Source organism: Bubalus kerabau, chromosome 4 (genome assembly GCF_029407905.1).
Source record: "Bubalus kerabau isolate K-KA32 ecotype Philippines breed swamp buffalo chromosome 4, PCC_UOA_SB_1v2, whole genome shotgun sequence".
Lineage (NCBI taxonomy): Eukaryota > Metazoa > Chordata > Mammalia > Artiodactyla > Bovidae > Bubalus > Bubalus kerabau.
This window is the reverse complement of record NC_073627.1, coordinates 17,765,342-17,791,055: the sequence shown is the minus strand read 5'-3', so window position 1 is coordinate 17,791,055 and position 25,714 is coordinate 17,765,342. Positions and strand designations below refer to the sequence as shown.

At 38.2% G+C, this 25,714-nt stretch overlaps 1 protein-coding gene across 1 annotated transcript in view; it reads left to right on the top strand.

The window, feature by feature from the left end:
* The window catches only part of EFCAB13 (EF-hand calcium binding domain 13), a 239,483-nt gene that overhangs the window by 4,865 nt on the left and 208,904 nt on the right, over nt 1–25,714 (top strand). Inside the window, exons 3-7 of the mRNA XM_055579601.1 lie at nt 7,389–7,503; nt 9,555–9,676; nt 10,897–10,979; nt 16,239–16,382; nt 18,124–18,198. Of these exons, the coding sequence (XP_055435576.1) occupies nt 7,389–7,503; nt 9,555–9,676; nt 10,897–10,979; nt 16,239–16,382; nt 18,124–18,198 (539 nt within the window). The remainder of the gene's footprint in view (nt 1–7,388; nt 7,504–9,554; nt 9,677–10,896; nt 10,980–16,238; nt 16,383–18,123; nt 18,199–25,714) is intronic.

Sequence of the window (25,714 nt, the reverse complement as noted above, 5' to 3'; positions counted from 1 at the left end):
CCATCAAGGTCCATCCATGTTATTTCCTTCTTTCTCATGGCTAAATGGTATTCCATTGTTTATATTTACCACATCTTCTTTATTTGGAGAAGGAAGTGGCAATCCACTCCAGTACTCTTGCCTGGAGAATTTCAAGGACAGAGGAGTCTGGCGGGCTATAGTCCATGGGATCTCAAAGAGTCGTACATGACTGTGCAACTAACTTTCACTTTCACTTTTCTTTAACTTTTTTTTTCCTTTATTTATTTTTTTAAATTTTATTTTATTTTTAAACTTTACAATATTGTATTGGTTTTGCCAAATATCGAAATGAATCCGCCACAGGTATACATGTGTTCCCCATCCTGAACCCTCCTCCCTCCTCCCTCCCCATACCATCCCTCTGGGTCGTCCCAGTGCACCAGCCCCAAGCATCCAGTATCGTGCATCGAACCTGGACTGGCGACTCGTTCCATATATGATATTATACATATTTCAATGCCATTCTCCCAAATCATCCCACCCTCTCCCACTCCCACAGAGTCCAAAAGACTGTTCTATACATCAGTGTCTGTTTTGCTGTCTCGTACACAGGGTTATTGTTACCATCTTTTTAAATTCTATACATATGCGTTAGTATACTGTATTGGTGTTTTTCTTTCTGGCTTACTTCACTCTGTATAATAGGCTCCAGTTTCATCCACCTCATTAGAACTGATTCAAATGTATTCTTTTTAATGGCTGAGTAATACTCCATTGTGTATATGTACCACAGCTTTCTTATCCATTCATCTGCTGATGGGCATCTAGGTTGCTTCCATGTCCTGGCTATTATAAACAGTATCTTTAACTATTAATCTGTTGACAGACACTTATATAATTTTAATATCTTAGCTATTGTGGATAATACTGCAATGAACATGGGAATGCATATATCTCTTTGAGATCTTGTTTTCATTTCTTTTGGATATATACCCAGAAATAGAATTGTTAGATCATTTTATAGTTCTGTGTTTAATTTTTTTAAAATTTTATTTATTATTTATTTCTGTCTGTACTGGGTCTTTGTTGGTGCATGGGCTTTTCTCTAGTTGCAGTGTGTGGGTTTCTATTTAGAATGGCTTTTCTTGTTGTGGAACATGCATTCTAGAATATGTGGGCTTCAGTAGTTGCAGCACGTGGGCTCAGTGGTTGTGGTTCCCTGGCTCTAGAGCACAGGCTTAATAGTTGTGGCACATGAACTTAATTGCTCTGTGGCATGTGGGATCTTCCTGACCCAGGAATCAAACTCCTGTCTCCAGCATTGGCAGGCAGATTCTTTACTGCTGAGCCACCAGGGAAGCCCTGTGTTTAAATTTTTTTAAGGAACCTCTCCATACTGTTTTCTATAGTGACTGTACCAACTAATATTCCCACCAACAGTGTACAAGGTTCTCATTTATCCACATCCTTGCCAACTCTAGTTATCACCTGTGATGACCATTCTAACAGGTGTGAGGTGATACCTCACAGTGATTTTGATGTTAATTTCCCTGATGATGAGTCCCTCAAGCAAAATAATGAAACCTAAGGAATGGCTTGTGAGAACCTCTGATTTATAGCCAGTTGGTCAGAAGCACAGGTGAAAAAGGGGCCTGCAGTTGATATCTGAGGTAGGGTGGGGCAGTCTTGTGGAACTGAGTCCTTACCCTGTGGAATCTGAAAGTATTTCCAGGTACTTAGTGTCAGGATTGAGTTAACTTATAGGACACTATCTGGTGTCACAGAGAATTGCTTCGTGGGGGCAAATCCCACACACATTTGGGGTCAGATGTGAGTATAATGGTAGTGTGAGAATAAAGGAAAAACAGAAGATTGATTTTTCCCTACATAGTTGTGTATCACATTTATTGATTTTCCTATCTTGAACCATCCTTGTGTCCTGGGAATAAATCCCATTGATCATGGTGTCTCATCTTTTTAATGTACAGTTGAATGTGGTTTACAGATACTTTTTTTGAGAGTTTTTGCATCTGTGTTCATCAGGAATATTAGCCTGATATTCTTTTCTTGTAGTGTCCTTGTTTGGCTTTGACATTGGTAATGCATGCTCCATTGCTTCAGTTGTGTCCTACTCTTTGCAACCCTATGAACTGTAGCCTGCCAGGCTCCTCTGTCCATGGGATTTTCCAAGCAAGAATACTGGAGTGGGTTGTCATGCCTTTCTCCAGGGAATCTTCCCTGACTTAGGGATCGAATCCATGTCTCCAGCTTCTTCTGCATTGCAGATGGATTCTTTACTGCTGAGCCACTGGGGAAGCCCATTGGTAATGCTGTCTTCATAAAATGAGTTTGAAAGTATTCCCCATCTTCAGTTTGAGAAGAATTGGCATTAATTCTTCTTTAAATCTTTCAAAGAATGCACGAGGAACACTAACTGATTCTGGACTTTGTTGAAAGGTTTTTGATTACTGATTTAATATCTTTACTAATAATTGGTATTTTGTACTTCTTCATAATTCAATCTTGGTAAGCTGTATTATTTAGGAATTTATCTATTCCTTCTAGATTATCTAATTTATTGATATATAATTGTTCATAGTAGTTTCTTATGATCTTTACTATTTCTCTGTTATCAGTTGTGATACCTCCTTTTTCGTTTCTTATTTCACTTATTTGAATTTATCTCTCAGCAGCCCTAACCCCATTTTGTTTTTGATGTCACAGTTTACATCTTTTTATATTATATATCTATAAGCAAATTGTTATGGATATAATTATTAATACTTTTGTCGTTTAACATTTATACTAAAATTGTATGTGATTTACCTCCACCATTACAATAGAGGTACACCATTAGACACTGCGGATTTCCCAGGTGGCTCAGTGGTAAAGAATCCACTTGCCAGTGTAGGAGATGCAGGAGACCTGGGTTCAGTCCCTGGGTTGTGAAGATTCCCTGGAGGAGGAAATGGCAACACACTACAGTATTCTTGCCTGGAGCATCCCACGGACAGAGGAGTCTGGTGGGCTACAGTCCATAGGGTTGCAAAGAGTCAGATGTGAATGAGTGACTGAAAGAAGTCAGAAAGTGAAGTCACTCAGTCATGTCTGACTCTTTGTGACCCCATGGACTGTAGCCCACCAGGCTCCTCCACCCATGGGACTTTCCAGGCAAGAGTACTGGAGTGGATTGCCATTTCCTTCTCCAGGGGATCTTCCCAACCCAGGGATCGAACCCGGGTCTCCTGCACTGTAGGCAGATGCTTTACCGTGTGAGCCACCAGGAAAGATGAGTGACTGAGTACATTACAATATTAGAATATTCTGAATTTGACTATATATATATATATATATGTATATTTACCTTTACCAGTAAAATTTATATTTTCATATGTTTTCATGGTACTAATTAGCATACTTTCTTATTAGCTTGCAGAACTCCGTTCAACATTTCTTATAAGGTCAGTCTAGTGGTGATGAACTCCTTCAGCTTCTGTTTGCCTATAAAATTCTTTATCTCTCCTTCAGTTCTGAATACAGCTTTATGGGGTAGAGTATTCTTGTTTTTTTTTTTTTTTCAGCACTTTGAATATATCATCTCTCTCCTTCCTGGCCTGCAAGATTCTTGCTGACAAATTTGCTGATAATTATGTGGGAGTTCCCACTATTCCACTGAGTTAGAGGAAAAAGATGAGACAGTCATTTCTAGGGCACCACAATAAGGGGCTTCCCAGGTGCTGCTAGTGGTAAAGAATCTACCTGCCAATACAGGAGACCTAAGAGATGCAGGTTCAGTCTCTGGGTTAGGATGGTCCCCTGGAGGAGGGCATGGCAACCCACTCCAGTATTTTTGCCTGGAGAATCCCATGGACAGAAAATCCTGGTGGGTTACAGTCCATAGGGTCGCAAAGAGTCAGATGTGACTGAGGTGATCTAGCATGCGTGCGCAGCACACCACAGTAAAGCTTGTTACCTAGGAAGAAATGGAACGTAGTAGGAGTGTTTCTTTGCTTTCTTTCATTAGTATTGTTTAAAATGGTTAATACCTGGGGAGACACAGTGCACCTAAGGAATGCAATATGAAACAAACGTTTTTAGTTATTTGTTATTTATATCAAATCATTCCTAGTCCCTAAAATATTTGAGTTATCCTGTAATTAAAATAACACAGTTATACTTTTAAAAATGATGAAACGTAAAAGGTGATGTAATGAGGTAGAAGTTATAATTATTCTAGCAATATGAAAATCAGTTTCAGTAAGGATATATAGAAGGGGATGGGGGATATAAAGCAGCAGTATGCTGTAGGTTGTGATTAATTCATGTGTCATGAAATCAACTTAAGAGGTAGCTACTAGTAGTTTTCTAAAAAGAAATTAGAATAGAATCGAAGACATTATAGTGCTTTTCATATAATAAGGATAAGTATTCTTTTGTGAAATTGTTTCATTTCTCTCTTTGTATATGGGTGTTACATGTCAATAGAAAATGTATTTTATACTCTGGGACATAGTCAAAGTAAAGTCATTGCCTTGTGAGGGGAGGACTGTGGAGGGGACTGACCACAGGGCATCTTCAGTGGGGATAAGAGCAAGGTAATAGGGCTCTCAGGATAGAAGTTTAGGGATTGGATTTAAAGGGGTATAATGTAAAAAGGGGGCTTCCCACCTGGTGCAGTGTAAAGAATCTGCCTGCCAATGCAGGAGATTCAGGAGACATCAGTTTGATCCCTGGGTCTGGAAGATCCTTTGGAGGAGGAAGTGGCAACCCACTGCAGTATTATTGCCTGGAAAATTGCTTGGACAGAGGAGCCTGATGGGCTGTAGTCCATGGGGTCACAAAGAGTAGGACACAATTGGGTGACTGAGCTTGCTCTCAATGTCAAAAGACCAAGGTACCTACTAAGAAAGGGGAGTAGGCTGCATGATAAAAATTTCCCTTATTTCACAGTTTTGCTTAGTGCTAAGTTTATCTAAAGATGTTGTAGACTCAATCCAGTCATTTTTCTATGTATCACCTAAGTAGCCCTTGCATAGCAGATTACTCTAAAAGGAAGGAATCATTTCTGCTAAAGAGTTTTTAGTTTTACATACAAGGAAGAATAGGTGTTACTTCTAAAGTACTAGATTACAGCTCAATTGGTATGAGTTCTGGGTAGAAACAAGCCAATGAGGTATTGCCATAGTGATTCTCAATTTATTCTCTGTGTTAGAATCTAGTATCTTAAAAAAAAAAAAACAACCTAGTGTCTTTAAAAAATTCCAAATATCAGCTCAGTCTCCAAAATAATTAAATCACAATTTTGGGGGATTGGATGCAGGCATCAGAATTTTTTGAAGCTCTCAAGTGATTCCATTGTGCAGACAAGTTTGGGATCTAGTTTATCTCAGAATCATTCTTAGTCTACAAGATCCCAGAGCACAAAATAATTTTAGGATTGTTCTTGAAATTTAGATCTTCTTTGGATTACTTAAAGCAAAGTATGAAATTTCCAAAAGCTCTCTTTTTTTAAAATTCATTTCAGGGTTATTTTATTGATCTCACTATTATATAGTTTATGGAGTATATATTTGTGTTACAAAAGTTCTTGACAGTTTAATAAGAAGAGGAGGGAAAGAGGCATAAACAGAGAAAACCAAGAAACAAGAAAGCAGAGTAATTGCTAAAAAGTAGTTCAGAATCTAGCTTGGACTTTAAAGTACCATTTCTTATTGAAAGGAACCATTTCTTTGGAGAAATGTATGATAGCAGGTCTAGGAAGGGAAGTGTACAGATAAGCTTGAAGCATCTTGTCTTCCAGAAATGAGGAAACTAACAAAGACTGCTACCAGAGATGGATCAAGAGCCCACTTGAAAAGGCTCTCACCCCTTCTCAACCCACATTAGAAAATTAAAGCATCAATAAGGATAAAATTGCAGGGAATTAAAGTGAATTTAATATATTTAAATTAGTGTGTTCACAATGATATAAAAATCATTTTGTCATTGTTGAAGGTTCAGTTCAGTTCAGTCACTCAGTCATGTCTGACTCTTTGGGACCCCATGGACTGCAGCACGCCAGGCCTCCCTGTCCATCACCAACTCCCAGAGTTTACCCAAACTCATGTCCATTGAGTCACTGATGCCATCCAACCATCTCATCCTCTGTTGTCTCCTTCTCCTCCTGCCAGCATCAGGGTCTTTTCAAATGAGTCCGTTTTTCTCATCAAGTGGCCAAGGTATTGGAGTTTCATCTTCAGCCTTGGTCCTTCCAATGAACACTCAGGACTGATCTCGTTTAGGTTGGATCTCCTTGCAGTCCAAGGGACTCTCAAGAGTCTTCTCCAACACCACAGTTCAAAAGTATCAATTCTTTGGCACTCTGCTTTCTTTATAATCCAACTCTCACATCCATACATGACTACTGGCAAAACTATAGCCTTGACTAGATGGACCTTTGTTGGCAAAGTAATGTCTCTGCTTTTTAATGTTGAAGGTTACAGGTGAGCAAAGTCACTGTTACGGAAAATGATAAGTAAGGGAAAAGCAATGAATGATCTTGCCTTTCTGAACTGTACTAAAGGGTAAGAAAATAGTACGTGAGAGAAAGTTTCTGTTTATGGAAATATTTTAGCTAATGAGTGAAGAAGGAATGATATTAGATTTAGAATGTAACCATTTGCAGTCCCTGATGATTTACTGCAGATAGTTATTAATAAGTAGCTGCTAATATCACAAATAGAGAGTCACTTGGACATTATATGCTTCCTGATGGGAAAATACCATCACCTATATAACCCCTTCCAACTACCCTCAAAAAAGTAGAATGTTAATCACATCAGGTCTTTAAACTCCTACAATCTTGGCAATAAAATCAGCAAAATCTAGACTGTGAAAAATCTATAAGACAACTGGCAATAATGATGATAATGATAATAAAAGACATGGGGGAAGAACCTATTGGTGGAAAAACATCTAAAAGACATGTCATCCAACTGTAATGTGGGGACCTTATTGAATCCTGATGTAAAGTGTTAAAAAATTTTGACACTTATGAGACAATTGGAAATTTGAATACAGGTTCAGATGTATTTGATGATATTAAGACATTGTTGGGGATTTTTGGTTTCATAACTGTGTTTTAAATATGTTTTTAAAAGAAAAAACACCTGGAAGAAATGCATATAAAAATCCTATGGATGAAACAATATGATACTGGAATTTGTTTTAAAGTCATAAGAAATAAGAGCAGGGATAAGAATATAGATGAAATAAGATTGTTCGTTATTGAAGCTGGGTGATGGGTCATTACTGAAACCTGGGGAGATCATCACATTATTCTATCTACTTTTGTCTGTGTTTGAAAATTTCCATAAATAAATGACAAAAGAAGAAGAATCAAGAAAAAAATCAATTCAGGAATTACTCCAATTTTCTGTGCAATTTAGGTATGAAACATCAATATTCCTACTCGGAGAAGAAAAATCCTCTAATTTTTCAGGAGAAAAAAAAGGCAGGAGGAAGAAGAGTTTACAAGTACAATTGCGTACTAAAAGAACTGAGGTAAATAAAGATTTGCAAATATTTTTGCTTTGCTTTCAAGTATTTTCTTTAGCCCTCAAATATTCCATTACATTTTAGTCCAAGTATTGAAATGTCTTAATCTTAAATATTTCTTCTTCTTCCAGCTCCTTTACCCTATTCCTCCTGCATCTTCCCCTCTTTCTTCTCTTCCTCCTTTAAAAATATCAATAGAACATGAAGCCTTTTGAGAAGAATATTAATTTTTCCCCTTCTTTATCCATCAGACCAGTATTTTTGATTAATATGCTCTCTGTTAACGTTTCTGCTGTTGTAGCAATGACTCTGGCATTCCTTGGCATTTGGCAGCATAAATTCAGTCTTGGCCTTCATGTTGTTCTTCATATGGCCTTCTCCCCCTTGTCTGTAGTTCAAAGTTTTCTCTTATAAGTACATCATTGTATATTTCATCTTGAAGTCTTTAACTTGAGATTACACTGTAAAGATGATTTCTGCAGATAAGGTCACATTCACATTTTCCAGGGATTAGGATATAGACATCTCTTGGTGGGGTTATGCGACTTACTACATTCACTGTGTATGATATATTTAAGGATATATGCCTTTGTTTCGATATTTGTTTGCTTCCTGAGGCTGAGAAAATTTGTAAAACTCAGCAGTGGCCACAGGAATTTGGTGATGGAGAGGGAGGCCTGGCATGCTGTGGTCCATGGGGTTGCGAAGAGTCGGACACAACTGAGCGACTGAACTGAATGAACTGAGGATGAGAACACATGTCTTCAACTCTGGAAAATTTGAATCCATTATCTTTAGACTATTTTTCCCCCTCCAATCTCTTTATTTTGTTCTTCTGTATCTTCTATTAGATATATGTTAGATCTTATCATTTTGTTTTCTGTGTTTTTTAACCTTGCTTCATATTTTTGATCTTTTTCTATTTTGTTCTGAGTAATTTCTCCCATCTACTTTGTTTACTTTTCTTTATAATCTGCAATTTAACCTATCTATTGAAATTTTAATGTCTATACATTTTACTTTTTGAAGTTTTATTTAGTTCTTAAATTTTGCCTTATATTATTTGCTTATGTCCCATAATTATTTCAGGATTGATATTTGGTAAATCTGGATATGAAGTCATTGGGGGATTGAAATCTTCTGTTTGTTGTTTTGTTTAATTCTCACTCATTAACTCATATTCCTGTCAGTCTTGTATGGTTTGAGAGTCCTCTCTGGATCCTGCATGGTCTTTAAAAGTCAGTGCTCTAGTGAATTCCTTGGAGGTCCAGTGGTTAGTAATTGGGCTTACACTGCAGTGGGCCTGAGATTCCAATCCCAATTGGGGAACTAAGATCCTGTAACCTGAACAGCGCAGCCAAAAAAAAAAAAAAAAAAAAAGTCAAGGCTCTAGGTTCCTTCCATAGAGCCATGTGAAATTGAAGACACCTAGAATTCAGTTCTTATTTTCTAAAGTGACATTTTTCTATCTACCTAAGCTGTTTACCATTTTTGAACTAGTTTATACATGCAGTCTTATTTTTATCAATGTTTATGGTAGTTTTCTTAACCATAAGAATAATTTAAAGCAAACTTACCTGTAGTATTTAAATAACTGTGTTGATTCTTCACATTACTTTACTTATATAGTCAAAACTTGTATATGTAGCCTAGAGATTGATAGTCTTGTCTTCACTATACCATAGATTTGCCATCTTTTGTAAAACACATTACTATAAATTGACACAGTATTAATTATGAGATGATGTTGCATACTTAAGAAAAATGTGGCTTTGCCAAAGAATATGATGTATTTTATTAATTAAATAGTTTATTTAAAATTTTAGATTTTAAGATTAAATAGTTTATTTAAAATTTTAGATTTTTAAGATTAAATAGTTTATTTAAAGTTTTAGTATTATAAGCTGTAATTTAATTACAAGAGGTAATTTTATATTAGAAGTATAGTTAAGTGAGGAGCCTAGGTATGATTAATTATCTTTTAAGGGGTTTATTGTTCAAGAATGCCAGTTTACCAATGTGATCTGAGACACAGATATGCTTGCATTTGGCTCTAGGTTGCTCCTTTGTCTGTGAAGGAGAAGATGACTAGAAAAGAAAGCTCTTTATGCAAGTTGCCAAGTCAGTGCAGCGTTCACAAGACTCTGTCACCTCTTGATAGATCTTCCTCAGTTATTCGGTATTTAAATCATTGTATTCTTTTTAAATGTTGGATTCGGATTTGGGATTTTTCTACAACATTCATTTCTCCCTTCTACAGAAACTATGCCAAATAGTTTGTGCTAACCAAGACTGCTGTTAGGAAGGATGGTGTGGCACTAAGAGCCCTGCATGTGGAATTGAAAGACTTAGAGTTGAGTCCTGATCAACTTCACATGCTGGTTTAAACTCTTATAGAATTCACTTTGTATTTCTGGGCCTCAGTTTCCACATCTGTGTAAGAATCTTGTACTAGATGGACTCTTAACATTTTTTCCAACACCAACATCCTGTGATTTCCATGTTATGGAATCAGATGAATCATCTTTTTAAGATGTTTTTATCAACAGGTTATGGGATCTGAGATTCTTTGACTGTTTAAAGATATTCTTATATATCTTATAATGTTGTTGTTAAATCATGTCTGACTCTTTTGTGGCCCCATGGACTGTAGCCCACCAAGCTCCTCTGTCCTTGGAATTTCCTAGGGAATAATACTGGATTGGTTTGCCATTTCCTTCTCCAGGAGATCTTCCCCACACAGGGATTGAACTTGCATTTCCTGTGTCACCTGCATTACAGGCAGATTCTTTACCTGCTGAGCCACCTGGGAAATCTTATAATAACTTTCTATAAATTTTGCTGTAAGTTGAATTCAGTTCAGTTCAGTTCAGTTCAGTCGCTCAGTCGTGTCCGACTCTTTGCAACCCCATGAATCGCAGCACACCAGGCCTCCCTGTCCATCACCAACTCCCGGAGTTCACTCAGACTCACGTCCATCAGGTCAGTGATGCCATCCAGCCATCTCATGCTCTGTCGTCCCCTTCTCCTCCTGCCCCCAATCCCTCCCAGCATCAGAGTCTTTTCCAATGAGTCAGCTCTTCACATGAGGTGGCCAAAGTACTGGAGTTTGGGAATAGGAAAAAGTGGACCACAGCCAAGAGATATTATATATTGACTAAGGTAAATCTGCTCCATAGAGATATACCTAAAACAAATACGTGAGAATTCTAGGGTAAAGAATATGTAATAACTGATTATCACTTGGGCAGTTTTTAAAGAAAGGTTCCTATGGAGTGTAAGAGACTGGAGAATTTCAGGCTAAATTTTAATGGCAAAATATTATATATCGCAAAGTGACATAAATGTTTTGTGGGGTTTTTGTTTTATTGCTTTCTGATATGGCTGTTTCTTTGACAGGAAAGATGAAAGACCTTCTAACCTTTACCAGACACTATATGATGAAGTACCTGAAGGACGCTTTTACTCAGAAGAATTAAGTGGTAATAATAGGTTTCAGAATTTTTTGAATAAATTTCCTGATTATATGTTCTGTGTTCTCAAAGAGACAATCTAAGTTTTTTCTTTCCAATTTTGATGGCTTTCTAAAGGGATGTGTTTTTTTTGCTTGATAGTTTTTGTTTTTTTTTTCTTTCAGTATTTTGAGTATATCATCACATTCTCTCCTGGTCTGAAAAGTTTCTGTTGAAAAATTTGCCAGTGGCCTTATGGGATTCTCTTGTCTCTTTTCTCTCCTTGCTTTCAAAGTTCTTTCTTTCTTCTTGACTTTTGACAGTTTAATTATAAAGTGTCTTTGTGTAACCTTATTTGGGTTCAAACTTTTTTGGGATCCTTTAGGCCTCTTGGATTTGATGTCCATTTATCTTCCTAAGTTTGGGATGTTTTCAGCCATTGTTGTTTTAAATATATTTTCTGTTTCTTTCTTTTTGTCTTCTCTTCCTGGAACTCCTGTAATGCAGATATTGTTTCTTCTGATTGTGTCCTATAAGTCCTATAGTATCTCTTTGCTCTTTTTCCCTTTTTTTGCCTGGGTAATTTTAAATGTTCTTTCTTTTAGATTCTTTCTTCTATGTGGTTCAGTTTGTTTTTAAAGCTATTTAATTTTCCCATTCAATTGGCTGTATTTTTCAGTTCTAGGATTTCTTTTTCTTTTCTTTTTTTCTTTTTTTAATATTTTCTGTTTCTTTGTTGAGCTTCTTGTTTTTTGGCTGACACTTAATAGATTTCCATTTCTTTAGGGCCAGTTATTGAAACTTTATTAGTTTTCTTTGGTAGTGTCACATTTATGTAATTTTTCATTATCTTTGATTCCTTATGTTGGCATCTGCATTTGAGTAAGTGACCTCCCTTTCCAGATATTACTGGTTTGCTTTAGCAGAGACAGTTTTTCACCAGTCAGCTTAGTTTCTGTTTCTGGATGTGTTAACTGGCAATGTCCTTGGGAAGGTGGGTCTTGCTATCAGAGTCTATTTTGGGGTTAGGCCACACTGCTCATGTTCTAAGATTGGGAAGGGGATGCACTAGTTGAGAACAGCTGGCTAGAACTTCTGGTTCGTCCCCTAAATGAAGCTATAGGAAAGGTTCTGTGTTGCCTGGGTTCTCTGGTCATTCAGGATTGGGTACTATACTCAGTAGTAGGCAGGGCTATGAATTAACTTCTGAGTTTTGCAGGGCAGTAGAACTGGTCCTAAAGGAATGCACTGCTTATTGTTTAGAAATCCGAATCAGGCTAGACAGCACTGAGTTTCCTAGTTAGATGCCCCAGTTTTGCTCTGTAGACAGGGAAAACCCTGGGCTGGTCTATCTGTTCAACTGTTACTGTAAAGAGGGCTATAGGATGGGTTATACAGCTCCCCATATGCTCTGGTTAAGCCCCCTGGTTTGGCAGGTTAAAGGCTGTGTTCAGCAGTGTGTTGTGACTATGAATTAGGTTCCTTGCTGAGCAAGGTACCATACAGACCCTAAGACCTGCAAGGTTTTTTTGGGTATCAAGTTGGGCAGATATATGCACCAAGTTCCCTGGTCTACTGATCTACCATCCTGTCGCAGACAGGTAGGACCAGCAGTGGGGTTCTCCACTCAAGTGCCATTGTAATTGGAATTGCAAAATGGTGTATACAGATTCTCAGGAGTTATGGTTAGGTTTCTTGGTCAAATTGGACTGGAGCCTTTATTCAGTTTTCGATGGGGCTATAAATTATTTTCCTTCCTGGTTGGGACTGAAGGATAGGTCCCCAGGGCTGGCAAAGCTCTTCATTTGGGAATCAAATCAGACGGATCTCTGCACCAAACTCCCTGGACAGACAAGGCCACCATCTTGGCTTTGCAGATGCAGAGTTGCTGGTTGGGTTTTCTGATCAAATGCCAATGTAATAGAGACTTCAGGGTGGGCTACTGAGATTCCCAGGAGCTCTGTTTAGGATTCCTAGTTAATAGGATTGGAGTTTATATTCAATAGAAGAGGCTCCAAGGCTGATAAGACTCTTGTTTGGGGAGTTAATCAGGTAGATCTGTGTACCCTGGCCAGATGCAGTTGCTGGCTTGTTTCTGCAAGCAGACAGACCCACTAGCCAGGCTGTCTGCTCAAGTACTGCTGGACCAAGTCATTTCCCAGGTGTTCAGGCCAGGCTTCCTGGTCAGGCGGGGCCAGAAGCTCCATTCAGCAGTGCACTGGGCTGTGAATTACTTCCTCTATCTGGGTAAGCAGGAGAACCAGCTCCAAGGCTGGAAAGGCTTTTTGTTTGTGGTCTTGACTCAAGCAGACCTGTGCCCCAAGTTCCCTGGCTAAAGTAGGGCACTGACTTTTTCTGTGGATGATCAGTTCTGCTTGCTGGACTCTACATTCGAGGATTGCTGGGCTGCATAGCTTCCTGGGTGTTTTGGCCAGGCTTTCTGGTCAGGCAGAACCAAGAGCTACAACTCGGCATTTAATGGCGATGTGAATTAGCTCCCTTGTCTAGATGGAGTATTAGAACTGACTCCAAGTAGCTTTCCAGGTATTCTGGTCAGTCTTTCTTGAGAGGCAGGGCCACCTATCTTTAATGTCTTTAAAGACATCTTTAGTGTCCAAGTGGTTGATTAATGTAATACTCATACAATACTTTTTTAAAACTAATTATTTTACTTCAATTTCTCTCACCAACCCTGATGTCCACAATTTGATCATTGTTATAATGTTGAAACCTCAGACTTTAATGTCTTGTTCTCTGTTCACAGTCTCTAATACTTGCAGTTGTTTTTATTTTACAATTTTATTTCATAGACTACCTCATTTGGTGCCCCTGTGAATATGTGATTTCCAACCTGAGCTGCCTTTAGCACCAGTTGGTATTCCCTTTTGCTTTGATCAGATCCCTCTCCTGTTTCTTCCTGTACTTATTTCACATCTTCATTGCTCTCTTCAAATCCTATCACCTAGTCCTTCAGTTCTTAAGAGATGATATTGCTTTTTCATAGAGAGTTAATAAAGACAGTTTGGCAGAATCTTCCTGAACTCCTTGACTATAAACAAAATCCATAGCCTTCTGTATTGTCTCATTGAGAAAGAGTCGCTTTCACAAGACCAATCCTTTCACTTCTCTTTTTTCAATTTTATTTTCTTCTGCTTCCTTAGGGATGATGCTCTGTCAGCTTTATACTCTTTCAGAGAAGCTTATTGAAAGAGCTGTTTTCATTAATTACTGTTTACTTCCTGTTATTGTTCAGTCGCCCAGTTGTGTCTGATTCTTTGCAACCCCGTGGACAGTAGCACGCCAGGCCTCCCTGTCCTTCACCATCTCCCGAAGTTTGCCCAAGTTTATGTCCATGGCATTGGTTATTACTTCATCCAGGCTGAAGTAATGGAACTGGATACCGTAATGTTAGTTTTTTTAATATTTAGTTTTAAACCAACTCTTTCACTCTCCTCCTTCACACTTATCAAGAGGCTCTTTAGTTCCTCTTCATTTTCTGCCATTGAGTGGTATTGTCTGCATATCTGAAGTTGTTGATGTTTCTCCTGTCTATGTTGATTCCAGCTTGTAACTCAACCAGCCCGGCATTTCTCATGATGTACTTAGTGAAAGTGAAGTCGCTCAGTCGTGTCTGACTCTTAGTGACCCCATGGACTACAGTCCACCAGGCCCTCCGTCCATAGGATTTTCCAGGCAAGAGTACTGGAGTGGGGTGTCATTGCCTTCTCTGTTAACAGCGGCTAGGCATATTATATTTACTTGGAGCTGGTATACTTGGTGGCAGCCTTAGTGCCCTCGGACACGGCGTGCTTGGCCAGCTCCCCAGGTAGCAGCAAGCACACGGTAGTCTGGATCTCCCTGGATGTGATAGTCAAGTGCTTGTTGTAATGCACCAGGCACGATGCCTCGCCAGCGATGTGCTCGGAAATGTCGTTGACGAAGGAGTTCATGATTCCCATGGCCTTGGACGAGATGCCAGTGTCCGGATGGACTTGCTTCAGCACCTTGTACACATACACGGAGTAGCTCTCCTTGCGGCTGCGCTTGCGCTTCTTGCCGTCCTTCTTCTGGGCCTTGGTCACAGCTTTTTTAGAGCCCTTTTTAGGGGCAGGAGCAGACTTAGCGGGTTCAGGCATGTCTATAATGACAACACCCAACAACACAGAAAGATCTTGAAATGCCTATGATGTACTTAGCTTATAGTTAAATAAACAGCAGACAGCCCTGTCATAGTCCTTTCTCAGTTTGGAACCAGTTTGTTGTTCCATGTCCATTTCTGACTGTTGCTTCTTGACCCGCATACAGATTTCTCAGGAGACAGATAAGATGGTCTGGTATTCCCATCTCTTTAAGAGCTTTCCACAGTTTGTTATGATCCACATAATCAAAGGCTTTAGCACCGTCAGTGACCAGAGGTAGATATTTTTCTGGAATTCCCTTGCTTTCTCTATGATGCAGCAAGGTGCTGCATGATGCCAAAATGTTGGCAATTTGCTGTCTGGTTCCTCTGCCTTTTCTAAACTCAGCTTGGACATCTGAAAGTTCTTGGTTCATGTAATGCTGAAGCCTAGCATGCAAGATTTTAAGCATGATGTTACTAACCCAGGAGATGAGTGCAAATGTCCAAAGGTTTGAACATTCTTTAGTACTGCTTTAGTATTTACTTCCTACTTCACTGAAATCTGGTTTCTACCTCCAATACTTTGGTGGAACTTCTATTAGTAAAGTCATTAGTGTCTTTTTAAAAGTCTTTTTCTGGTATTTATCACTGTTATCTGTTGCCTCTTTTTCTGAAAACAAGGTGAATTCAACCCACTTTAGTTCAGTAGACATTTTTTGAGAATCTGTTCTGAAGTAGATTCTGGGACTTGAAGAATGAAAAATCTTGCCCTCTATTAGCTGACTGTTTAACTGAAGGATACTGACATGCAAGTAGTCAGAATAGCAAGAGCTTTGACTGATACACACACAAGTTATAAGGCAGCAGAGAAAGGTTTAACATGCTCAGGAAAAGTTGTGGAAGCCTTTGCTTATGTGAGCCTTGCATGAGTTTTCTGGTAGTTTCTGAGAATTCTTTAGAAACTCATAGGTTTAGAGGTCACTGGCTCCAGACATACCTAATTAAGTAACAAGACTGATGTTAAAGCAGAGTTGAAATACAAAGATTTGCTCCTCTGTTTTCTTTAGTGACTGTCCCCCACCTGCCCCTCAGCCCCGACCCCGGAGAGGATGGGGAGAATAAATGATTATTCCCTTGAATTAATTAACTGTTTTGTTATGTGTATTCAGCACTTCAGAAAGCCTGTAAAATTTTTAGTAAAATTCGAGGTGGTAAGATTTATGTGAATGATCTGCCGATGATCCATCGCATCTTGAAGATCTCTATAAGTGACACAGAAATGCGAAAGGCACTGAAGACTATTGATATTGATGGTAAGTTTTTATGTTTTCATTATTAGTTTAGGGGTGTACAGTCATGGACATAAGTTATATGTTGTTTTTGGTTCAGTCACTCAGTCATGTCCAACTCTTCGTGACCCCATGGACTGCAGCACACCAGGCTTCCCTGTCTTTCACCATATCCCCAAGTTTGCTCAAACTCATGTCCATTGAGTCAGTGGTGCCATCCAACCATCTTGTCCTCTGTCATCCCCTTCTCCTTCTGCCTTCAATCTTTCCCAGCCTTAGGGTCTTTTCTAATGAGCCAGCTCTTCGTATCAGGTGGCCAAAGTATTGGAGCTTCAGCATCAGTCCTTCAAGGAATATTCAGGACTGATTTCCTTTAGGATTGACTGGTTTGATCTCTTTGTAGTCCAAGGGACTCTCAAGAGTCTTCTCCAGCACCGCAATTTAAAGGCATAAATTCTTCAGCATTCAGCCTTCTTCTCAACTCTCACATCCATGCATGACTATTGGAAAAACCATAGCTTTGACTATATGGACCTTTGTCAGCAACGTAATGTCTCTGCTTTTTAATACACTGTCTAGGTTTGCCATGGTCAGATTAATTACAAATGATAGAAAAGCTAAACTTTAAAATGTTATAAAAAACATCTGTGCACATTTACAATAATGATATTAAAAAATTGGGCCTCAGATACACATGACTGGATTGATTGATTGCTAGGTTGGGTTATGACATGCTGTCATAAACATTTGATATTTTTAGACTTTTAATTTTTGCTAATTGCCTTAGTATGAAATGGCATGGGATAGGGAAAGTTTCTTAAGGCAAAAAATGTTTGAGATTAATATATTTGATATATTTAATTATATTAAAATTTGTTGCCTGGGTTGGGAAGATCCCCTGGAGTAGGGCATGGCAACTCACTCCAATATTCTTGCTTGGAGAATCCCATGGACAGAGGAGCCTGGTAGGCTACAGTCCATTGGGTTGCAAAGAGTTGGATATGACCGAAGCAACTTTGCATGCATATTTAAAAAGATACCTGAAAGTGAAAAGACAGGTTACAAACTTGGGGATATTTGCAATTCACACAATTGACAAATGATTAGTTTACAAAATGTGTAAAGAATTCATACAAATCGATAACAAATAATGAAATAGAAAAGAGGGCAAAACACATGGACAAGTATTTCACATAAAATATAACACATATAGTCAATAATTATATATGAATAGGTTCAACATCACTCTTGTTTAAAGACAAAAATAAAACCATAAAAATTACACTTTAAGTAGCTAGAGAAATTGGATATGACTGGACTATTGAACAACAACAGAAACCTAGAAAAAAATATATTTTTGCACTCAATGTTTGATACTTGAATCAAAGAAGTAGATAATAGAGAAGGCATTACATTTACAGACCATTCAAAGCTTGTTATTAAGGGATCCACAGGTCATAATAGCCATCATCAAAAAGTGCATAAACAATAAATGCTGGATAAGATGTGGAAAAATGGAACCCTCCTACACCATTGATGGGAATGTAAATTGGTATAACCACTATGGAGAACAGTATGGAGGTTCCTTAAAAACTAAAGAGAGAACTACCACATGACTGCTCTTGTGTATAGACTATGGTATTCTAATGTCAGTTAATTCTAGTTACATTTTTAGTTTGTATTTTTATCTTATATGCTTAGTGAATCTGCTGATAAATTTGCTAATGGAGTTTTTTTCTTTATTTTTCTGAATCATTTCTTATAGTTAATGGAATGCTGGATTTTTCAGATTTCCTTAAGGCTGTGAATGATGTCTGTTACTTGGTCTCTCAGGATCCAGGTAAAAATATTTTCTTCAGAATTATAGAAGAAAATTATTTTTGATAGTAACTGATTTTAGGGTGGGGTGGTTATACGAATTTATGTTTTTTCAGAATTTCTTAACTCCTTTTTGCCCTAGTAGTCCAGGTTGAGAAAAATTAGGATGGGCTATTCTATAAAAGGCACTAAAAAACCTGGATCACTGCCATGGTATCCTAATTTTCTGTCCGCAGTCTCCACTTTTTCCTGTACACAACTACGAGACCAATTTTCTTAAAACACAGTTTTTGTCATGTCATTATCTCAAAAATTTAGCTGCTCTTCTTAGGCCAAACTCTTATGCTTCTGGTCCTCACTTCTTCATAATTTTGCTTGCTGCTCTTCCTTTCTCCATAAATCTTTCCCAGGCAAGAACCCCATGCTCCAGTTCAGTTCAGTCACTTAGTTGTGTCTGACTCTTTGCGACCCCATGGACTTCAGGCTTCCCTGTCCATCACCAACTCCCAGGGCTTACTCAAACTCATGTCCATGGAGTCGGTGATGCCATCCCACAGTCTCATCCTCTGTCATCCCCTTCTCCTCCTGCCTTCAATGTTTCCCAGCACCAGGGTCTTTTCTTATGAACCAGCTCTTCACATCAGGTGGCCGAAGTATTGGAATTTCAGCTTCAGCATCAGTTCTTCCAATGAATATTCATGGCTGATTTCCTTTAGGATGGACTGATTGGATCTCCTTGCAGTCCAAGGGACTCTCAAGAGTCTTCTCCAACACCACAGTTCAAAAGCATCAATTCTTCTGTGCTCAGCTTTCTTTATAGTCCAACTCTCACATCCATACATGCCTATTGGAAAAACCATAGCTTTGACTAGATGGACCTTTGTTGGCAAAGTAATGTCTCTGCTTTTCAATATGCTATCTAGGTTGGTCATAGCTTTCTTCCCAGGAGCAAGCATCTTTTAATTTCATGGCTGTAGTCACCATCTGCAGTGATTCTGGAGCTCAAGAAAATAGTCTCTCACTGTTTCCATTGTTTCCCCATCTATTTCCCATGAAGTGATGGGACCAGATGCCATGATCTTAGTTTTCTGAATGTTGAGCTTTAAGCCAACTTTTTCACTCTCCTTTTTCACTTTCATCAAGAGGCTCTTTAGTTCTTCTTCGCTTTCTGCCATAAGGGTGGTGTCATCTGCATATCTGAGGTTATTGATATTTCCTGGCAATCTTGATTCCAGCTTGTGCTTCATCCAGCCTTGTATTTCTCATGATGTACTCTGCATATAAGTTAAATAAGCAGGGTGATAATATACAGCCTTGACATACTCCTTTCCCGATTTAGAACCAGTCTGTTGTTCCATGTCCAGTTCTAACTGTTGTTTCTTGACCTGCATACAGATTTCTCAGGAGGCAGGTCAGGTGGTCTGGTATTCCAGTCTCTTTTCAGAATCTTCCACAATTTATTGTGATCCCCACAGTCAAAGACTTTGGCATAGTCAATGAAGCAGAAATAGATGTTTTTCTGCAATTCTCTTGCTTTTTTGATGATCCAACACATGTTGGCAATTTGATCTCTGGTTCCTCTGCCTTTTCTAAATCCAGCTTGAACATCTGGAAGTTCACGGTTCACATACTGTTGAAGCCTGGCTTGGAGGATTTTGAGCATTACTTTACTAGCATGTGAGATGAGTGCAATTGTGTGATAGTTTGAACATTTGACATTGCCTTTCTTTGGGATTGGAATGAAAACTGACCTTTTCCAGTCCTGTGGCCACTGCTGAGTTTTCCAAATGTGCTGACATATTGTGTGCAACACTTTAACAGCATTATCTTTTAGGATTTGAAATAGCTTAGCTTAGCTGGAATTTCATCACCTCCACTAGCTTTGTTCATAGTGATGCTTCCTAAGGCCCACTTGACTTCACATTCCAGGATGTCTGGCTCTAGGTCAGTGATCACACCATCATGATTATCTGGGTCGTGAAGATCTTTTTTGTACAGTTCTTCTGTGCATTCTTGCCACCTCTTCTTAATATCTTCTGGTTCTGTTAGGTCGATAACATTTCTGTCCTTTATTGAGCCCATCTTTGCATGAAATGTTCCCTTGGTATCTCTAATGTTCTTGAAGAGATTTCTAGTCTTTCCCATTCTATTGTTTTCCTCTATTTCTTTGCATTGATCACTGTGGAAGGCTTTTTATCTCTTCTCGCTATTCTTTGGAACTCTGCATTCAAATGGGTATATCTTTCCTTTTCTCCTTTGCCTTTAGCTTCTATTCTTTTCTCAGTTATTTGTAAGGCCTCCTCAGACAACCATTTTGCCTTTTTCCCGCAGGCTCCAGTTAATCATAAATCTCCATACCTGCCAATTGCATTCTTACTTCATGCCTTAGTTCATTTTTTCCCCCTTCTGTTGAAGACTCATATCTGTTTTCTTGTCTACCCTTGACAGTTCTTTTCCCATTGCCTGGAATCTGCACGAATTTCTACCTCAAGTTTTCAGATACTGAATTGTCTCCTAATAGCTTTTAACTTGCACTGCATATAAATTGTAAAGAAAATAGTTGAAAGGACTATTCATGTTAATGATAGAAATAGTGCTTCCAAAGGCCTGCAATCTCTAGTGTTCATGATCTAATTTTAGCAGTCCTTTTGTTTTTCCCTTAGGCAAAATCAAGTTTCTGTGCTTATAGAAGATTACATATATTGGGATTATATATATTTATTGTCAGCCAAACTGTATTCTCTTAGAATCAAGGATAAATGAATGTGATAGTCAATATTCCCAAGTAAGCAAACAAGAGACAAGAAAAACTCTTCAGAGTTTACTGATTCATTAATGTAATAAATGTTATTAAATGCCCACCATATGAAGCCATGATTAATATAGACATGGTGCTTGGTTTGCTTTTCCTTTTTTAATTCCTTACTTCCTACTTGGCATTTTGATTAACTCTTGTGGCGATTGGGATTCTCCTTTGTCTCTTTGGTTTTTGACTTACAGCCTTTTCCTGACCACAGATTTATATGTTTGTTTGGACTTCTAGGTACTGCCTACTTGTTGTACCACAGTTAAGAATAGCTTACTTGCTCTCTTACATTCCTTGGTTTTCAATTCCTGGTTTCCTATTTTGACCTTATTTCTGTTTATTGCCACATGTTCTGAGACTAATCAGGAAGTCCCAGGCTTCTTTTTTTCCTTTTAAATCAACATACATAATTCTTGAATGTTATTTTTATAAAAATATCCAAGAAATATTTAAGTGTATAAAGATGTGAAAGACACTCTTTAATTCCTCCTATAATTTAATGTTGACCTTAGAATCCATTTTGTATTCAATTATGAATATATATCTGTGTGTTTTGTAAGATGAGATAAGTTACCAGTTTTTAGGCAGAGGGTTGATTGAACCCAGGTCTCCCACATTACAGGTGGATCCTTTACCAGTTGAGCCACAAGGGAAGCCCTTTGATCTCACAGAAGCTAGTAAAAAGATGAAGCATACATTTAGGAATCAAGACCCTCTAAAAAAGGGAAAAATAGAAATAATCTACTTTAAGAGAAAAGAGTCATGCTATATACATTGTTTTCTAGTATGATTTAAAAAAAATAAGTAATATATCTTGAAAAGTTTTCCATGTCAGTAGATACAGGTCAGCCTTTTATTTTTTTTATTAAAACTTAAAAAAAAATTTATTTATTTTAGCCTTTCATTTTCAAATAGCTACATGGTATCTGAAAATGTAGATATACTGTAATTAACCCTATAATGTTGAATATTTAATTGGTTTTAATGAACTTACTATTGTAAACAATTCCACAATGATTGTAACTTTTCTTATATTTTTATATTATATATTTATTTGATATTATATTTACATATATATGTGTGCATGTGTCTTTATCATACCTTTATAAGGAAAAATGAGTTATAAATTATTAGGTAGAGGAGAGCCAGTGTGTACATTGGGACATGCCTTCAATACCTAGCCAGATAGTTTCTCAACTCTGCCTTAGCCTTCACTTCCTTCCTGTGTATCTCCTCAAGATAAGCCAGTGGTAAGAGTTTGTTGTTGTTCAGTTGCTCAGTCATTTCTGACTCTTTGCTGTTCCATGGACTATATAGCACACCAGGCTTCCCTGTCCTTCACTATCTCCCAGAGTTTGCTCAAACTCATGTTCATTGGAGTCAATGTTGCCATTCAACCATCTCATCCTCTGTCATCCCCTTCTCCTCCTGCCTTCAGTCTTTCCCAGCATTAGGGTCTTTTCCAGTAGGTCAGCTCTTTGCATCAGATGGCCAAAGTACTGGAGCTTCAGCTTCAACATCAGTCCTTCCAGTGAACGTGCTAAGTGCTAAGTCACTTCAGTCGTGTCTGACTCTTTGTGACCCCATGGACTGTAGCCCACCAGGCTCCTCTGTCCATGGGATTCTCCAGGCAAGAACACTGGAGTGGGGTGCCATGCCCTTCTCCACTTCCAGTGAATATTAAGGATTTATTTCCCTTAGGATTGACTGGTTTGATCTTGCTCCTCAAGGGACTTTCAAGAGCCTTTTTCAGCACCAGAGTTCAAAAGCATCAATTCTTCAGTGCTCAGCCTTCTTTCTGGTCCAACTCTCACATCCATGCATGACTACTAGAAAAACCATAGCTTTAACTAGGTAGACCTTTGTTGGCAAAGTGATGTCTCTGCTTTTTAATATTCTGTCTAGGTTTGTCATAGCTTTTCTTCCAAGGAACAAGAGTCTTTTAATTTCATGGCTGCAGTCACTATCTGCAGTGATTTTGGAGCCCAAGAAAATAAACTCTGTCACTGTTTCCATTGTTTCCCCATCTATTTCCCATGAAATGATGGGACTGGACGCCATGATCTTCATTTTTTGAATGCTGAGTTTTAAGTCAGGTTTTTCACTCTCCTCTTACACCTTCATCAAGAGGCTCTTTAGTTCCTCTTCAGTTCTACTGTTAAGGTGGTATCATCTGCATATCTGAGGCTATTGATATTTCTCCTGGCAATGTTGATTCCAGCTTGTGCTTCATCCAGCCCAGCATTTTGCATGATTTACTCTGCATATAAATTAAGTAAGCAAGGTGATAATATACAGCCTTGATATACTCCTTTCCCAATTTTGAACCAGTTTTTCCATGTCTAGTTTGAACTATTGTTTCATGACCTGCATACATTTTTCTCAGGAGAGTTTAGGATGTTCTCAAGTCTTTCCTGAGTATCTGTACAGCCCAACCCTTGTGTGTAGCCATCTAGATTTCTAGGAGTATGTTGGAGATTTTCAAAGCCACCTATGGAAATATCATTTCCCAGATTTTCCTCTTAAGTTTGTTTGTTAGCCTATTGTTTGCTCCGTTTCCATTACTACTGGCAGTTATGATGGTAAACAGTTATCTCTCTTTTTGGTGAATTCTCCCAGGGAAAAATCTGTTTGCACTGGGAAAGCTTTGAGTCAGTTTATATAAGAACAGATTTGAAAGTAGGGTCTTCCAGAGAACCACCAGACAGGTCTAATAACAGCAGTTCTCAGGGAATGGCACTTTGAAGAAGTTCCAACCTCTTTTTTCTCCACTGGATTTTTGATTGCTGGTTTTCATTGCAGTTTTCAACTCTTGGTTTTCAAGGCTCCTGGTAGCCCCTGGGAAGGGAAGGTGGGAATACAGCAAGTTAAAATGCCACAAAGCTCAGTGTTCTTAAGGAGAGTCAGACATTTTTTTTGAAAAAAACATTCCTTGGGTTGTTGTAAGCCTTTGGTTGATTTCCAGAGTGTTGAAAAAGTTGACTTTGACACTTTTGCCAGTGTTCTCATTGTTTTATAGCATAGAGGATTCTCAGAGGTCCTTCCTCTGCTATTTTTTTTTATTGAAGGATAATTACTTTACAGAATTTTTTTGTTTTCTGTCAAACCTCAACATGAATCAGCCATAGGTATACATATATCCCTACCCTTTTGAAACTTCCTCCTATCTCCCTCCCCATCCCACCCCTCTAGGTTGATACAGAGCCCCTGTTTGAGTTTCCTGAGCCATACAGCAAATTCCTGTTGGCTATCTATTTTACATATGCTAATATAAGTTTCCATGTTACTCTTTCCATACATCTCACCCTCTCCTCCTCTCTCCCCATGTCCATAAGTCTGTTCTTTATTTCTGTTTCTCCATTGTTGCCAGTACCATTTTCCTAGATTCTGTATATATACATTAGAATATGGTATTTATCTTTCTCTTTCTGACTCACTTCACCCTGTATAATAGGTTCTAGATTCATCCACCTCATTAGAACGGACTCAAATGCATTCCTTTTTATGGCTGAGTAATATTTCATTGTGTATATGTATCCTAATTTTTTTATCCATTTCATCTGTCAGTGGATATCTAGGTTGCTTCCATGTTCTAGCTATTGTAAATAGTGCTGCAATGAACAATGGGATACATGTGTCTTTCAGTTTTGGTTTCCTCAGGGTATATGTCTAGGAGTGGGATTTCTGGGTTGTATGGTAGTTTTATTCCTACTTTTTTAAGGAATCTCCATACTGTCTTCCATAGTGGCTGTATCAATTTACATTCCCACCAACAGTGCAAGAGTGATCCCTTTTCTCCATACCCTCTTCAGCATTTATTGTTTGTAGACTTTGATGAGGGCCATTCTGACCTGTGTGAGGTGATATCTCATTGTAGTTTTGATTTGCATTTCTCTAATAATGAACAATGTTGAACATCTTTTTATGTGTTTGTTAGCCATCTGTATGTCTTCTTTGGAGAAATGTCTATTTAGGTCTTTTATCCACTTTTTGATTGGGTTGTTTGTTTTTCGGGTATTGTATGAGCTGCTTGTATATTTTGGAAATTAATCCTTTGTCAGTTGTTTCATTTGCTATTATTTTCTTCCATTCTGAGGGTTGTCTTTTCACCTTGCTTATAGTTTCCTTTGCTGTGCAAACGCTTTTAAGTTTAATCAGGTCCTGCTTGTTTACTTTTGCTTTTATTTCCATTACTCTAGGAGGTGGGTCATAGAGGATCTTGCTTTGACTTATGTCATCAAGTGTTCTGCCTTTGTTTTCCTCTAAGAGCTTTATAGTTTCTGGTCTTACATTTAGGTATTTAATCCATTTTGAATTTATCTTTATGTTTGGTATTAGGAAGTGTTTTAATTTCATTATTTTACATGTAATCTGTCCAGTTTTCCCAGCACCATTTATTGAAGAAGCTATCTTTGCCCCATTGTATATTCTTGCCTCCTTTGTCAAAAATAAGGTACCCATAGGTGCATGAGTTTATATCTGGGCTTTCTATCTTGTTCCATTGGTCTATATTTCTGTTTTTGTGCCAGTACCATACTGTCTTGATGACTGTAGCTTTGTAGCATAATCTGAAGTCAGGAAGGTTGATTCCTCCAGCTCCATTCTTCTTTCTCAAGATTGCTTTGGCTATTTGGAGTCTTTTGTGTCTGCATATGAATTGTCAAATTTTTTGTTCTAGTTTTGTGAAAAATGCCATTGGTAATTTGATAGGGATTGCATTAAATCTGTAGAT